Here is an 18,399-nt window from a genome sequence, read left to right on the forward strand (position 1 = left end):
CCATTTCTCTCCTGGCTTCTGGTGTTCACTGGCAATCTTTAGTGTTGCTTGGCCTATAGCAGCAACACCCTAGCTCTGTCTTCATCTTCACATGGACTCCCCTATGTGCCTGTAAGTCTCTGTGTCCAAATTTCCCCTTTCATAAGAATATCAGTCATATGGCTTAAGAACCCACACTACTCCAGTACAACCTCATCAGATCAGATCTGCAATAACCCTATTTCCAATCAAGTTGCATTGTGAGATACTGGGAATTGGGATTGAATTTTGAGGGGAACAAAAGCCCATAATGGAGTCCTTGAGAATATCTCTTGAAACCTGTACACTGAGACAGGCTAGGACCAGCTGATAAAGATGGCAGAGCTGGGGTTAGGCCAGGGGCCCTCTTTATCTTTTAGCTTCCAATGGGTCAGAAATGGGTTGAAAATGGACCAATCAAGGCCCCCAGATCTAAGGACCAATCAGGGCCTAGATATAAGGGCCAATCAGAAGAGTTGTCAGCCTCCCTATAGCAAAGCAAGCACTGTCAGTGCCTATCAGGAAGAAGAGTGGGTCAGTGAAAGGCCCTAGGCAAGAGCAGCAGCCACTGTGAGGAGAGAAGCAGAGAAGCAGCAAGCAAAGGACTGAGCCCGCCTGAGCAATCACCAGTGTGTGTATGTAAAATGCAAAGTTTGTGTAGATTTGCTTGGCAGCAACAGGGAATGAAGACAGCTGAGAAACCAGAGAAATGAGCGAGGAAAAATGACAACAATAATGACACACAGTTGGCTGGTGAGTGAAGGGGTCAGGATTTGATTGAGTCTAACTTCAAAAGCCAGTGACATTTTTCAATCCTCTTCTATGATTTAAAATAATATTAGCATATAATATTTGTATATATTTATGGGGTAAGGAACAGCAATTTGATAAGTGTATACAATGTGTAATGGTCATATCAGTAAAGTGAGCATATACATCTCAACTATTTATAATTTCTATGAGTTAGGAACCTTCAGACCTTTTTGTAGTTATTTTGAAATAGAATAGACTGTAGTTACCTTTCTGTGCCATACAACAAAACTAATTCCTTTTACTTTACTATATTTTGGTCCCTGGTATCTAATTTCTCTCCAATTGTCTTTGCTCTCTCCTTTCTAGTCTCCAGGGACCACTATTCCATTCCCCACCCCCCTTTTTTTTCCTATGACATTGATTTTTTTTTTTAATTTCCACAAATGAATGAGAACATGTGGTGTTTGCCTTTCTGTGCCTGGCTTATTTAACTTTACATGAAATAAGCAGTTCTATCCATGTTGCTGCAAATTTCTGGTTCACTGAATGACACCTAACCACAGCTGACTGCTACCAGCGTGGAGAGGCTTTTTTTTTTTTTTATGGTACTAGAGATGGAACCCAGGGGCATTCTACCTCTGAGTTACACCCCTATCCCTGTTTTATTTTTTATTTTGAAACCAGGTCTTGCTAAGTGGCTAAGGGTCTCATGAAGTTACCACATGTTGGCCTTGAACCTGCAATCCTCCTGTCTCAGCCTCCCAAGTACTGGAATTATAGGCGTGCACCACCATGACTTCCTTGGAGAGATGGTCTTAGTGAATAGCCTATAGTTGCTACATTCTTTCCCATCTTCTAGGTTTAGGTTTATTCTGAAAATATGGAAAAGTATTTTAAATCTCTTACATCTTTCTAATATTTAGTTTTACTATAAATCCATGAACGATTGATTCATGATGAAAATTTTTACACAAAAAGAAACCCAAGTCTTTTGCCACAGATACATCATGTGCTCGACACAATGCTACTGCTTATGAGTACTTAGAAAAAATCTTTTCCTTTAAGCCCAAAAAAGGTTATTTGTCCTATGAAATAAGAGAGATAAAAAAATGTTCCTGTTCAATTATATAGCTGTCCTTCTAAATATGGTTGATTTAGTGTTTTATTACTTCACACAACTTTTGGGAGTAATTTTTTTTTACCACTGTTTTTGGAGATAAACTTTGGATAAGAGATATACTTGTACTCAAATTCCCAAATACATTCCTGCTAATGGAACGGTTGAACAGTTTTCCCTTTTATCTTTTTTCAAAACCTGGTAAATTCAGGAGCTGGGCGCATGGTTTGAAAGGTCTAAGATGGCAATGAGTAGGTACACTGGGACATTTTCCCCTCAGGGGGTCACTCTGAAGGCATGGGGGCCTTTCTCATCCCACCACTCACTCATATGGTCCTGCTCACACAGGGCCCTTCTGTGGGGACATAGCAGGAACATCCTGGAGTGGTGGGAGAAGCTGATGCTCGGCCTTCTTCTGATTCCACTGGCCACAGCTGGGGCTGTTCAACCTCCCAGGTGACTGTGAACAGGTCTCACTGGTTTCTTCAAATGCAGTGAATGAAAGCCTCACCCATCTCATCTCCCTTTGGAACCACATATTTAGGAATACAGCCTGGGTCCTGTGCAAACCAGAGGACTGGTGAGGAACTCAATGGGTTTCCCTCCCCTTTAGATGAATAATCCAGTGAAATGCTTCCTCAAGGGGGTATGAACCCTGCAGTGATCAGCATGAACCTTGACAGTTTCCTGCTACTTAATGTTATGTTTTGAAACTGTTATGGTTTGGGAAACTCTTCCCGGGGACCTCTGCTAGGCTCCCGGAAACTGTTCCTGTGAACCGCGGGTTCTTGTCCAGACTGAGGATAGTCTGGACTCTTGCTGAATATTTAAATGAGTTTATTCTTACAAAGAAAGGAATACAGGTTGTAACTGTTATGGCACCATTAGAAAGAGGGAAAGATAGAGCTTAGAGTAAAGCACTACGCCACAGAGTGACATAGTGGGATGACTTGGAACGAAGTCACCGGAGTTCAAAATATAAAACAGCTTTTTATAGGTACAACGTTCCCCATCTTACTCTACCATGTAATCTTATGACCTAGGGTAAGTCTGCCCCTTAACTTCCTGCCTAACTGCTGGCATGAACCTAGGTTTCTTCGTTCAGAATGATTTTCACGTGGTATCTGCTCCCCTTTCACCAACGTCAATACCCTTTCCCCATACTCTCAGGGCATTCTTAGCTTCTTGCTAGATATAATCTATTATGCAAACCTGTTGTGATTTTCTCCCTTATAAGCTCCTACCCCTACCTAGTCAGCATACCCCTTTAGTCAGATTTCTAGACTTAGGGTACCGCCACTGGCCAGCTAATAAAGGGTTCAGCTGGAACATTTCCTTGGACTCTCGGGTCTCTTGTTTCCCGCTAAACCTGTATACAACAATTCGTCACATTTGACCACTTTTATTAAGCTTGAACCTGGGAGAGGTAGGTCCATAGGTGAGACAGAAAGACAGATAGAGAAAGAAGGCTCGGAACTAATGGAGGCAGGAGAAGGAGAAGGCAGAAGGGCATGGGCTGTAGCAGTCTGTTGAGCCCCAAGTCCTCTCCTGGAAGAAAGGGCTTCCCACAGCAAGGGGCTCCTGTATCAACCCTCCTTCATAACACCCTGCCCCGCCTTTCTCAGGCATCTGGGAAATTCCTTTGTGGCTTTCCCTTTCAGGAAGATTTAAGGGGAGTCAGAGCAGCTGAACCAGAAAAAACAGAAACAAAAAACCCACCTAAATAAAAATCATTATGATATCTCCTGGAAAGTTGTCAACTACATTTTGTTACTAGATCTACATCAATTGCAAAAGGTAAAAACAGTCTCTTGGATTTGCTGGGGGTTGTATTTTGACAATGGAAAGGAGAAATCAATCTAGATAAAGGAAGCCGGGTGAGAAGGGGTGGGCAGGTAGCTGGGGTGAACATCAGATGCTCTGGGAATGGAGCCTGACCCGTAGAATATTTACCAATAAAAAGTGAATTTTGATGTTCCCATGGCATTTCCTAGACTTTGCATATATACATTCAGGAAAATAACTTACTCTAAGCACAAGAGTCATTTGGAGTGTTTGAGTCTGATGAGACACTTGGCAGGGTGGCAAAAGAATGCCTGACTTTCCTATATCATCATTAATATGTACATAAAGAGGGGGAGAAATGACCAAATCTGAATGGAAAATTGTATAAAATTCACATTCTTGCAGCTTATTAATTATGTAATCATTCCTGGTTACTTGATCTACAAATATTATTTCCCTTGAAGTTTGTCACTTTAAAAAGAAAACTGATGCCGGGCGTGGTGGCGCACTCTTGTAATCCCCTAGCTTGGGAGGCAGAAACAGGAGGATCGCGCAAGTTCGAAGCCAGCCGCCCTGGCTTAAGAGACCCTGTTTCCAAATTAAAAAAAAAAAAAGTACAAAAAATAGGTCTGGGAGTGTAGCCCGGAGGTAGAAGGGTTTCCAGGAACCCCAGTACCACCACCAAAAAAAAAAAAAAAAAAAAAAAAAAAACCCAAATATCTGACATTGTTTCTCTAAGATCCACACTAAAATATTTACAAATGCAAGGATATATCTGGCACTGGATTTGCTTCAAATAATCTGAGTCAGGCTACAGAGGAACCAAGACTGGCCATATTGCTGAAGCCGGGGTGGGAGGGGACATCATAATGCTGTTTTCTCTACAAATTTTCCACAAATTATTTTACAAAAAGAAAGAAAAAGGAAACTGACTTTTTGATACAGAAATATCACTTCTAGTAATTAAATCTATTTTAAGGGAGAAAACCTAATGGATGTTTATGTAAAAGGAAATTTATTTCAGGGCTAGTAATAATTGGGAAAACCCTTCAAAATCCAAGCGCCCAATAATATAGAGATGGCAAAATAAAAATTGGCAGAGTCAATGTGATTAGTGTAATGGAAGTATTAAAAATGCTTCCAAAAAGGATGCCGTTATATGGGGTTTGTAACATAAGTGAAAACTGAGATACAGTCTTTCTAAATAGGATGATCCCAATATTTTGGCAGTGGAGGCAGGAGGGGGCTCCTGGGTATTCAGCTCAAGGCTCAGCCATTCGGTCTTCCTCAAAATGCCTTTCTGTATTTGTATCTTAAACAGTGCAGATGGTACCCAAAAAGTGTGCATCTACCTGCCTCTAGATATCCACTTGACACCACACCAGAGAAGTCCTATGGTAAATTCTAAGAGTGCTACAGAACTCGGCAAGCGGGCCTCAACAAACAAAGGACAGGAGTGTTGCAATTTATATCTGCTGAACAGTTTATAAGTGCTGAACAGTTAAAGTGCCAGGAAGTTTATCCACAAAACCGTCCTTGGAGATTCTTCCATGCTCCAGATGAAGAAAGGAAGTTTGGGATGTCAGGAAACTTCCCACAGGGACCTCAGGTGAAGAGGAGCAGATCCAGGACTAAAACCCAGGACTTTCTTCCCAAAGGTTTTTATTCCCATGCTCCACTGGATTTGGGCAGAAGTGGTTTTTCTTTCCTCCACAGCTTGTAAGAACAAGAGGACACTTCCCAGAACTGAGGGAGAAACATGAGGGGAGACGGGAGGCAAGAAGTGTTCTCACACTGGTGTTCTGTAGGATGGGCAGAGTTCCCGTGTGCCCCGAGATACAAAGTTTACAAAAGCTCATCCTAGTATTTGGCAGTAGTGGAGGTAAGAGGTGGCTTCTGGGTGCTCGGCAAACCTCAGGCAAGCTGGTCCCCAAGGCTCAGGGAGGCTGCAGGGTGAAAAGTCTCATCTCCACATGCCCCATGTGCACCATGGCTGAACAATCCCCTGCAGCCAACCTGGCTGGTATACCTGGTGGCCCCTCTGCCTGCTGAGCTGAACTGGGTTTTGAAGCAGGCTTATGCGATTTCTGTGCTCACAAAAGGCAGAAATAACAATGGCACCAAATCTGCACAGGAATCCTGGTGTTCTACCATTGCTATTCATTCAAGCATCATTCTCATTTCATATTGTTCCCAGTTCACAGAAAGGTGGAAGTCTGAATGTTTAAGCACTAATTTCTACTTTTTTTCCCTAGACCGATTAAATGAAGCATTCATAATTTTCTCTAGCGTCATTCCAGAAATGCATTAAAAATTGGAAATATTTGCATGTGGAATGCATACTGAGCTCCCTCTGGTGTCAGATATGATTATATTTGACTTTAAAGGAACTCATGTCTGACTATATTTCAAGTTAATAAGGAATTTGTTCTTTGTTGGGAGACTGTTTAAAAAAAGTCAATTATATTGTACAATTATTTTTATTCAGATTTTATAAAAATATTCTATAAAGAGCTATTATAACTTAAGTTTATAATGCCAGAAAATGCTAGTCTCACTCTGGTGAAAAGAAATGTACATTAGTATTGTAATGTGAGAGAGTTATCTCCTACCAAGTAAGAAATTTTCATTGAAAGACCAAATCCAGTGAGGGCGAAATATAACAGATATAGTCTCACATTTTGCTGATGGCCTTTTCTTCCAGCCATCTGGAAGACTAATTTTACGATACATAAAACAAACCAAACAAACCAAACATGAAATCTTTCATATTCCTTGACCAATCATTCTATATCTAGAAATTATTTAAGCCAATGCTTCAGAAAAAAAATCTGAAGATGCTCATTACAGCATTGACTGTGGTAATAAAGTATTGTAAGCAGAATAGGAGAATGTATGTTTAGTTTAATTATGGTGCATCCTCTCTGATAAAGTAGTGGTTCAGGTGGGCACTCCAATCATGCTTTATGGGCTGAATTACTTGGGCCTAATACCTGCTCTGGGAATCCAAATCAGTTTGATCTCTTCATCTGTAAAACAGGTATGATAATAGCACCTACCTGTAACAGTGCTTTAGTTGTTCCATTTAGTCCATACTGCTTTCATTACTGTAATGAAATACCAAAGACTGTGGCTTTATAAATAAAGGAGGTTTATTTTGGCTCATGATTCTGGAGGTCCAAGGCTGAAGAAGCACAGCTTTTTATCTGGCAAAGTCCCAAGGTGATGCGTGATGTCATGTGATAGGAAAGAGGTGCACCTGTGAATGTCACTCATGGCCAATCTCTCTCTTTTATGAAGCAACTGGTGTTCAGTAATGAGGGCCCATCCTAGTCATCTCCCAAAGGTGACCTCTAAACAGTGGCCAGATTCAGTATTTTCTTAACGCTTTACAGTGGGAATCAAACTTCAACACATGATCCTTTGGGGGACATTCAACCAGATCCAATCCATAGCACTACCTATAGAATTGCTTTAGGATTAAATAAAATCACTTGTATAAAGTACTTAGGACAATATATAGCATGAAGTAATTTCTCAACATATGTATTTGGATGGACCACTATACAGTAGTTAAAAATAAGAATTATTAAGATGTAATCAGAAAAACATTTAATAATATTATGTTTAAAGTACTAAAGTGAAACTGGAAACCAAAAGTAAAATATGATTACTGAATCCAACCAACATATGATTGGTTTCTTCTGTTTTAGGTGTTGTAATAGGGTAACAAGACATTACAAAAAGCTTCATAGTTAAGCAAAATAGACAGACATAAAAATCAACAACTTTCACTGGAATATGTTAATGTTACAAGTAATGTGTTTAGGGTGCAGTAGGGTGACAAAGTAAGGACTTTCAAATGTCCCAAAGATTGGGGCAATAGTTAAGGAAAGCCTCACAAATGATGTATGAGCATATTCACCAATGATGTATAGAAACAAAGTAATTGAAGAAGCATTCCAAGAGAGAATTCACCTACGACAGACACAGGAGAATTAAATAAAGTGGGTTCAAGGAACTGCAAATTGATCAATAAAATGACAGCATGACTGAATGGGATGAAAAAAAGAAACTAGATATTGTAAGCAGGGGCTAGACAGACCCAGCACCAGTGAAGCTGTGGAAGCTAAGCTCTGTCCTGAAGGCTAAGAGATGCTGAGCTTACAAATGCAAGCTGGCGATCAAAACAAGACACTCGAGAGTCGCTCAGCAAGGGAAAACCGGTTTACTTCTGCAGAAGGGAGTACAGCACAGTCTGATCACCAAGCACACTGAGCAGCAGCCCACTCAGGTTTTTATCCTAGACGTGATCCTGCCCCTTGACCTGATTAGTGAGGGCTTGCGCTCACAATTCTGTAACTGGCTATTTTCTAAGGCAGATGGGAATTCTGAAATAAAGTTTGGCAAAACACACACACACACACACACACACACACACACACACACACACAGAGTTTAAAGTACAACTCTGCAGTGATTGGTTTATTTCTAAGACAAGTGGAAGTTTTAAAACAAAGCGTAAGATTCTGGAAGATTACTTTCAACCAAAGGAATTATCAGCCAAAATGGCTGACATTCTGGAAGATTCTAGTCAATCAAAGCCTATATGAGCTAAAATGGCTATTTTCTGATCATCCGTTGGACAGAAAAAACTTTTATACTTTTTACAGGGGTAACAGCTGGGAGATATGAATCAGAGAACTGGCAAATGAAGAAAGGGCCTGAGGTATTTAAGACCTAATGATGAAGGGATGTGGATTATTAGTGAGGAGAAACCCAGGCACTTCGAGGACAGGGCCTTACCTTATTTGTTCAGCACCAGCTCTCCAATACTCTGAAACATTAAAGAAATACTTCCAGAGAAGGAAAACATTACTTACTTGTAGGTGTTTAGGATTATTTACAATGGCTAATTGTTGCCTAGAACTGTACTTGGCACTTGTTCTTTATGAAACAAATCATAAATATATAGTCTGGGGTTAAAGAAGTGCACTCACAAGTCTTTTTGGGACTCTTAAGCATGAAGATGGTAAATTTAGCTGGGTGTGGTAGCGCACACTTGTAATCCCTGCGCTTGGGAGGCTGAGACAGGAGGATCGCACAGGTTCGAAGCCAGCCTCAGCTACTTAGTGAGGCTCTCAGCAACTTAGTGAGACCCTGTTTCCAAATAATATATAAAATAGGTCTGGGAGTATAGCTCAGAGGTAGAAAAGCCCCTGTGTTCCACCCCCAGTACCACACACACACACACACACACACACACACATACACACAGATGGTAAATTTGAAAATAGTCATCCAGAAAAATAATAAAATTAAAGTTATACACACACACACACGTAAATTAAATTAAAAGATAATGAAAATATTTGAGCCAAAAAGTATCAGAAATATTAGAAGAAATGGTGTTATGGACAATAAATTTTTTTAGTTAGATGGTATTAAGATAAGGATAGAAAAGAGGACGCTGATAGGCACTTGTACTTAGAATGATTTACAACAGTTGAGGCAAAGACGCAACACAGGTTGATAAAGGTTAAAATGTAGTGAAATGGAGTAAGAGCCTTGCTAGCAGGCCTAACTTCTAGGTCAACACTGACTGGCCTAGAAAGGTCCAGATATAAGGACCAATCAGGGTCCTGATCTAAAGACCAATCAAGGCCCATATCTAAAGACCAATCAGGGCCCAGATGTTAAGGACCAATCAGAAAAGTTGCTAAGATATAAAATGTAGTCTCCAGAAAGCAGAGAAATAGCATTAAGGGCAAATAGAGGGAGAAGAACAGAGCAGTGTCAGAGAACAAGAAGAGCTGCAAGCAAGCTTCCTAAGCTATAATACCAGCAAAACAGAGTAGCAGCAATAGTGATATATCTCCCCAGCAGCCAGGGCCCAGTGTGAGCACTGAGATTTGGGGACCCTTTTGGGATCCCTCTGTATTGGAGCCCTTTTGTCTTGTCTCCCTCTATTAAACTGTCCCCTGAACTTAATTCTTTTGGATCTTGAAGACAACTGAGTTAGGCTACAGGTCAGGGGCTGAAACCTCCAAACCTTGGCTGGTAAATAATCCTGTCTCAAGGTTAAAGAACTAATATGAGGAAATGTATTCCCATATATCTTAACCAGTTATGTTTGCATCTTCATTAAGGTTTATGAATGAGTATCATGCCGAACTTAATTCCAATTAGTGATCATTATTTTTGTGCACCTGTTAGATTATTATGCCTTTTCTCTCTTTCATTATTTAATGAGTGTCTACAAAAAAATGCTAGGAAGAGATTTTTTTAAATCCACGCTTATATCCCTATAATTGAGTGAAGTACTTTTTATCAATGTTAAGAGGCCTTGTTTACATTTGAATCATTTCATGCCTACCCTTCTAGAAATCAAACACATACCTTATTTTTTATTTTATTTTTTTTGGTGGTACTGGGGTTCCTGGAAGCCCTTCTACCTCCGGGCTACACTCCCAGACCTATTTTATATTTTTGAAACAGGGTCTCTTACGCCAGCGCGGCTGGCTTCGAACCTGCGCGATCCTCCTGTTTCTGCCTCCCAAGCGCGGGGATTACAAGCGTGCGCCACCACGCCCAGCCACATACCTTATTTTGGTATAGCCCATTTCATCTTCTGTAACTACTGTTTAGTGTTTTACACTCAAATATTTTATAAACCTCATATATATTCCTTCAACTAGTATATTTGTTTACATTTACACTTTTACCTTTTCCTTTTTTTTTTTCTTTTTGTGGTGCTATGGATCAAATTTGGGGCCTTGTGCCTACTAGCCAATCACTTTACCACTCAGCCACATCCCCAGCCTACCAGTTCTTTTTGCAGTATTATTTTCTTTCATCTCAATTTTTTAAAATTAATTTCATTTTATTATACATCCAATAACCTGCTGTTACAACTGGAAGCATTACTGAAAAAAGCATGATAGTCTACTCCTGAAGAACAGTGTAACTACAGCCCTTTGTAACCTATGTACAACCTTCTTTAAAATTGTGAAACTAAGCATCCAATAACAAAATGGGCAAGTGAACTAAATAGACACTTCACAAAAGAAGAAATTCAAATGGCCACTAAATGCATGAAAAAATGCTCAACATCACTGGCAATCAGAGAGATGCAAATCAAAACTACCCTGAGATTTCACCTAACTTCAACTAGAATGGCAATCATTCAAAACACAAACAACAGAAGCTGGCGAGGATGTGGAGTAGTGGGAACTCTAAGACATTGTTGGTGGGATTGCAAATTAGTGCAATCACTTTGGAAAACAGTATGGAGAATCCTCAGAAGAATGGGAACAACTCTGCCATTTGATCTAGCAATACCACTTCTGGGTATCTACCCAAAAGAAAAGAAACCAAACTACCAAATTAATGCATGTGTATCTATGTTCATAGCTGCACAATTCACCATAGCCAAACTATGGAACCAGCCAAGATGTCCATCAACAGATGAATGGATTACAAAACTGTGGGATATGTACACAATGGAATTTTACTCAGCCATAAAAAAATTCAGTTACATCATTTTCAGGAAAATGGATGGAACTGGAGGGCATTATGCTAAGTGAGATTAGTCAGTCGCAAAAAATAAGAAATCAGATGCTTTCCCTAATATGTGAGAGTTAGAGAGAAATGGGTCATAGGAGGAACTCTAGATGAAAAAGGAAATCCTATAGAGAAGCAAATAAGGCAACCTAAAGGAGGACAAAGAAGGGGGGAAGAGGAAAATCTCTAAAACACACAATGTACTTAAACATATCGAAGTCAACCACTAAGCCAAGCAAGGGAAGGAGGGATGGGGAAGGAACGGGGTGGGAATTGGGTAGGGGTTAAATCAGTGATGTGTACATGTCTGTACACACAAGTTTTTTACCCCAATATGATGTATGAATATAATGCACCAATAAAAATTTTAAAAATTGTGAAACTAAAAACAAAACAAAACAAAACAAAACAAAAAAAACTTTTGCATGCTCTTCCTCCACTAGAGTTATCATTTGTAACTAGGAAAGATTATTTGTTTTGGTCTTTGTGGGGAGTCTCAGTGTTGGACAACAGCACCAACCGGATGTTAGGGCTATAGGGGTGACCCAAAATCTGCCAAAGAGGTAAAAGTTGGCCTTGGTATGGAACTAAAATGACTGATAAGGTGCCGAAAAATACCTTCACAAAACACCTTGTGCAAGAGAAAATCAGTCTCAGACAGCATATTTATACTTTTAAGTCAGGTTGCAGTTTGCTAATAGCCAATCAGAAAGCCTTACTGGAATCACCTATTTTACATATTCTCTACTGCTACTATCCAATCAGATAGTAGCTCACCTAACGTCATTTAGCCACTGTGGCTATAAATACCCCTCTAGCCTATGCCCAAGGGCTGTTGGCTTCCTGTGTTTAGTTGGAGAAGTTCTTGTGCACCAAGTTGGAGAGCTGTGACGCTATGCCGGAGCTGTCTTCAAAAGGCACTACTATTTCTAAGAAGGGCTTTAAGAAAGCGGTCACAAAGACTCAGAGGAAGGAAGGGAAGAAGCGCAAGAAATGCCGAAAAGAGAGCTATTCCATCTACATCTACAAGGTGCTCAAGCAGGTGCACCCGGACACTGGCATCTCCTCAAAGGCAATGAGCATCATGAACTCATTCGTCACAGACATTGAGCGCATTGCTGGTGAGGCGTCGCGCCTGGCGCACTACAACAAGCGCTCGACTATCACTTCTCGGGAGATCCAGACGGCTGTGCGCCTGTTGCTCCCCGGGGAGCTAGCTAAGCATGCGGTGTCTGAGGGGACCAAGGCCGTTACCAAGTATACCAGCTCCAAGTGAGCGGTTTCTGCTGCTGTGCAGTTCGATTCAAAGGCTCTTTTCAGAGCCACCCATAGTTTCTAAGGAAAGAGCTGGATGCTGGGTACAAGATTACTGAGGCTTCATTCATAACCTGTAGTTGTCATAGCCAGTAGTTGTGAAGCAATTTCCCAACAAGGTATTTACCTCAACAATTTGGGCCCTTTGCTGGTAAAGAATTCAGCTCCAAAACCTATTACTAAGACATTATTACACTTACAAATAAAGCTGATTATACTACAGATTACCTATCGTGCTCATTCTCAAATTTGCTTTTATGTACAAAAGTGTGTTCACCAAATTATGAGCTTACCAAATAGACCAAATTTTATTTGAGCAAAGAATTCAGTCACCCGCATAAACAGCCCGCAGCCCAATTAGAAGGTGTGGGTGGCTCTGAAAAGAGCCTTTGGGTTAAATCAGCGTAGTTGCCTGCAGGAGCCCCTCACTTGGAGCTGGTGTACTTGTTGATAGCCTTGCCGCCCTCAGACACTCCGTGTTTGTTCAGCTTCCCGGGCAGCAGCAGATGCAGGGCCCTCTGGATCTCCCGAGATGTGATGGTCGGGTTCTTGCATTCTGAAGCTTCCTCGTCTGTGCGCTCAAAATTGTTCCTAGCAAAAGAATTTGTGACGCTCTTGATCTTCGAAGTAACCTCAGGATCTGGACGTATCTGCTTCAGCATCTTGTAGAGGCAGACAGCTTTCTTGACAGCATCTTTTGTACTTTTTCCACCTTCCTTCTTCTGAGTCTTATTATGAGCTTTCTTGAAGATCTTCTTAGAAATGGCAGCACCCCTGGGAGCCTGCCCCGACATTGCTGGAGAACCGCTGCAGCTCTTGTTAGGTGAAAAACGGCGCTGGAGAAGAGTGAAGGGCGATATTTATAGGCACCACGCTCAACGGCCGTCCTTTGCATTCTACACGTGATTGGATAATGGCACGTATGTAAATGAAGCGACAACGTGCGTTTCTTTGATTGGATAAACCAATAACAGCAGGCAGAGAATTCACAAGCTGCCCTCGGAGTATAAATAGGCCAGAAACACGGTTTATTGGCAGTTTTTCCGTTATAACAGTTATACCCATGACCAATATCTGCTTCCAGATGACCAGAGGAAAGGTCTGTTAACCTGACCTGTTAATCCTGAGCCGACATGCTGCTCAAGGACAGCTCTGCTGAACCCAAGGCATCTGGTCACCTGTTGCAGTGCTGGAGATCCTGTTGCCCAGAGGAGCGGTGGTTGCTTGTGTGATCATGGCACAGGGCCGCCCTTCCTTCACCTGAGCCTGGGCTGGGGAGTTCACTGCCAAACCACCAATGGCCTGAGCCTTTTGGAATGTAAAGCACAGGAGTGCTTACAGAAGCTTTATTCATAATCATAAGTTGGAGGCCATCGAAATGTTATTCAATAGGTGAATAAACTATGTTACATCCATGCAGATTGAGTATGCAGTGTTAAGCACATATTGCTGAGTGTGAAAATAAAAATACTAGCCGGGCGTGATGGCGCACGCTTGTAATCCTCGCGCTTGGGAGGCGGAGACAGGAGGATCGTGTAGGTTCGAAGCCAGCCTCTCTGGCTTAAGAGACCCTGTTTTCAAATAAAAATATATAAAATAGGTCTGGGAGTGTAGCCTGGAAAAGGGTTTCCAGGAAACCCAGTACCACCAAAAATAAAAATAAAAAATAAAAATACTACGTATTGCATGAGTCCAACTGGTAAAGGATAAAGAGTGCAGCTGGAATATAGGATGGGCCTGTAGCTCAAGTCTGATCAGGGATTCCAAAGAAGGATTGAAGATGAGCCAATCAGGGCCCAGATATAAGGACCAATCAGGGCCCAGATCTGAAGACCAATCAGAGGGGTTGTCATGCTATATAACCTAGCCAGTGTATGCCAGTAAGCCGAGACTAGTACAAGCAGAAATCAATGTAGGCAAAGTAAGATAGCTACCTGCAGAAGAGGGTGCTGGTGGAAGTAACCCCAATTTTCCCAATCAACACTTGCAGAGCTGGTATACCAACAAAGTGGAGTAGCAGCAACAGTGGTTTGATGATGCCTCCTCAGCAGCAGAGGCAGCCAAGCCCCAATAAGCACTATAGTATGGTGACCCTTTTGAGACTCCTCCTCTGTGTGGGAGACCTTTGCCTTTCCATCTCCAATTAAGCAATGTTCCCTGGTTTGTGTGTCTCATTTACTGAATTCTTTTATGTCTTGGAGATTACAGCTGAGATGAGCTATGGGTGTATGGGTGAGGACTCCTTGCCCTGTAGTGGTCCCTGTCTCACATCTATATGGCTTTATGGAGAAGGTAAAACTATAGGAACAGTAAAAAGGTCAGTGACTGCTACATGTCCTGGGATCTTAAGAGGGTATGTACATCTGACAGGTCCTACCTCAAAACATCATTACTAATCCCCAAATAATCATTGGGGATTAGTGCTGTAACAACATAGTAGAGGCTTCTTGGAAAATACTTTTAAGGGTTTAACTCTCCTAATAACATCAATAAAACCCTTGCATAAAGGGAGTTCTATAAGTTTCCTGGATCTGTGTATCAACCTCTTGCTCTATATTTGGAAAATTTTCTGCTATTACTTCCTTGAAGAGATTGTTGATCCCTTTGGTATCACTTTCTTTTCCCTCCTCTATTCCAATTATTCTTAGGTTAGCTCTCTTAAGATGGGCCCATATTTCTTCAGTGTCAGATTCCTGCTGTTGGATATTTTTTTCTAGATTAGAAACTATGCATTCATTTTTGGATTGCTCATCTTCTAAGAGCGAGATTCTGTTCTCCATGTGGTCTAATCGGCTGTTTGTGCTTTGAATTGAGGCCTTTACTTCATTAATTGCATCCTTTATCTCTTTTTGGCTCTCTCTGAGTTCTTTTCGAAGCACCTCTATTATTTCTACAGTTATTTTCCTGATTTGATCTTCTAGAAATCTCTGATTTTCTGTTTTATCAGGTTCTGATGTTGTGGGGTTGTGCACATTCATTACTCCAGTGTTATTCCTCTTTCCCATGATTTCGGAGGTTTGTGCCTTCTCTGGGTTCTTCCCTTGGGTCACTATGGCTTCACTTAAGGTGCTCTGGATCTCGAGTCTGTATTATCTCAGACCCCACTACTCCTTTACTGGGTTGTATCACAGAGTCTCCAACCCAGGGAGTCGATAGAGGCTGCTTTAAACTATGGGGGGTGCCAGGTTGCACGTTCTCCTATGGTGTGATATCTCTGCCACCACCACTCCCTCACTGGGTCAAGTCCCAGGAGGCCCAATACTGCGATTTCTCCTCTGTGGCCCGCAATTTGACTCACTGTTCTTGAGTACGCAGATGTAGCTGTACTGGACTCGGTGAATTCACTGCTGCTGCCGCCGCCGGTGGCAATATGGCGCCTCTGCCACGCCCTCGGCCATGAGGCTGGCGTATTTTTTCTTCTCTGGTTTTGATTTCCACTCTGAATCCCTGCAGCGTGTGCTGAGCTCAGCCACTGGGAGCTTTAAATGCTGTCTGCGCTGAAAGATCCCGCCTGGCTGTTCCGCAGCGGCTCACCTGGCTTGCTGTAGCCGTCCGTTGAGTTTGCCGCTGCCGCCGGCAGTATGGCGCTGCTGCCGTGTCCTCGGGCTCGTGTGTCTCCTCTGTGGCCCTGAGCTCTGTTCTCAGTCCGCTTTCTCTCTGGAGCCTGGTGGTTTTTTTTGTTTTTCTGGTGATGGTGTTTTCTGGCTATGAAAGGCGCTCTTTTTGTGGTAATGACAGGATCGGAGAAGAGGATCCCCACGCCATATAATTGTCAAAATGACCAATGTGGAAGCCAAGCAGAGAATCTTAAAGGCAACAAAAACAAAGGGCCAACTGACATTCAGAGGCAAACCAATTAGAATCACTCCAGACTTCCCAAACCAAGTCATGAGAGCCAGAAGGGCTTGGAGTAACATATTCCAAACTCTGAAAGAAAACAACTTCCAGCCAAAAATTTCCTATCCAGCAAAACTTTCTATCAAATTAGATGGAGAAATAAGAAGCTTCCATGACAAACAGAAACTGAAGGAATTTATGTCTTCAAAACCAGCGCTAGAGAAAATACTCAAAGAGATTAACTACAAAGAAGAAATAGGTAACACTCACCAGAACCAGAGAAACAAGATTTTCCATCCAACAGACAATTAAGATTGGTTATCTGTGGAGATTCATTATTTATGTTAGTCTTTTACCTATCTCCAAGTTGTATTGTTTGCCTTTATTGTTGTTAATTTTTAGGATTTCTAGTTGGAATATTAATATACCTTCAGATATAGCATTTGGAAATATTTTATCCAATTCTATTAGTAACTTTTAACTCTGTTTACATTGTCTTTGGATATACAATATTTTCTTTTATTTTTTAGGGAGTTTGTATATTCTTCTGTTGCCTGTGCCATTGAAATCATATCCAAGAAATCACTGCCAATTTCAGTGTTGTGAGGTTTTATGACCCAGATTTTCTCCTAAAAGTTTATAGTCTTAAGATTTATATTTAGGTCTTTTATCTATTTTGAGTTAATATTTGTATATGGGATTAGGTAAGGGTCCAATTTTATTCTTTTCCATGTAATTATTATTTTTCAACAATATTTAGTTAAAAGATTATTATTTCCACCACCAAATGTTCGTGGAAACCTTGTCAAAAATAACTTGACAATATAGGGAAGAATTTAGCTCTAGGCTTGTATTTAACTCCAATGGTCTATATATCTGCCTTTAGAACAGTACTACACTGTTTCAATTATTGTAGCTTTATATGGTTTGAAATCAGAAAATATCTGCTAGCTTTGTTCTTTTTCAAGATCGTTTTGGGTATCTAGAATTCATATTCCATATTAGGATAGATTTTTTTCTGAAAAATAAATATATAAATATATGATAGTTTCACCTAAAAAAACAGAAAAAAATATGCTCTAGTAAGAAAGAAAGCAAAAAGAAATATTGAAATGCTATCTTTAAATCATCAAACACTTGGTATCAGACAAATGAAACTGTTATGTGAGATTATCATTTTTAATTTTGGATAAATTGCTATAATACTAGATGTCAACCACTAAGCCAAGCATGGGAAGGAGGGATGGGGAGAGAATGGGGTGGGGATCGGGTGGGGGCTTACTGGGCGATGTGTGCATGTATGTCTACAAAAGCTTGTATCCCACTATGATGTATGAATACAGTGCACCAATAAAATAAAATAAAAATAAATAAATAAAAAAAAATAAAACCCTTGCAAATGACTCTCAATGTTGGTATCACTGGCAGGAGGCACTGCCATATAAAAACAGGAACTGGTATCTTAAAGGGGTCAGAGCTGTAGAAAGTCAGGAGTGGAGGAGAGTAGCAAGAGCATGGGTGAGGGAGCCTGGCACAGCCTGCGATGTAAAAAGTCTCAGCGCACCTTGAAGAAACCAAGTTTGGCCCATTTTGTCCCATGCTTCCTGGGAAGGCTTTGGAAGACTTTTAAACTAGTGACATTATATTGACATTTCAAACATTCTGTCTGCTACATAGAGATGGAATGGAAGAAAGGGTGGAAACAGTGGGACCAGATAAATAATTGTATTATATATCCTAATGATAACTGATTTTGATAGGAATCGAGGGAAGAAAACGCAATGCTATGTGGGGAGAGAACATGGTGGAAAGAATGTTGAGTAATGAGGAATAGAGGGAAACACAACTATTTTTGGCGAGATTAACTGGACAGTTGGACCTGTCTTTTCTCCTATGAATTGTAGTTTCTTGTCTAATTTCTAGGTCTTCATTCCACTTTGAGTTGACTTTTGTGCAGGGTGAGAGACTGTGGTCTAATTTCATTCTTCTATATATGGATATTCTGTTTTCCC

General features: G+C 40.9%; 2 protein-coding genes across 2 annotated transcripts; one reads left to right on the top strand and one right to left on the bottom strand.

Moving 5' to 3' along the window:
• Positions 1–12,131: 12,131 nt before the first annotated feature.
• H2BC1 (H2B clustered histone 1) lies at positions 12,132–12,512 on the top strand (the record flags this gene model as incomplete). The annotated part of the gene is made up of 1 exon (XM_080710939.1): positions 12,132–12,512. One exon carries the CDS (start codon positions 12,132–12,134, stop codon positions 12,510–12,512), a length of 381 nt encoding a protein of 126 aa, XP_080567065.1.
• Positions 12,513–12,975: 463 nt separating this feature from the next.
• Positions 12,976–13,344, bottom strand: LOC308273208 (histone H2B type 1-A-like; the record flags this gene model as incomplete). The annotated part of the gene is made up of 1 exon (XM_080710297.1): positions 12,976–13,344. One exon carries the CDS (start codon positions 13,342–13,344, stop codon positions 12,976–12,978), a length of 369 nt encoding a protein of 122 aa, XP_080566423.1.
• Positions 13,345–18,399: the final 5,055 nt, after the last annotated feature.

Source organism: Muscardinus avellanarius (assembly GCF_963383645.1).
Source record: "Muscardinus avellanarius genome assembly, chromosome: 14".
Lineage (NCBI taxonomy): Eukaryota > Metazoa > Chordata > Mammalia > Rodentia > Gliridae > Muscardinus > Muscardinus avellanarius.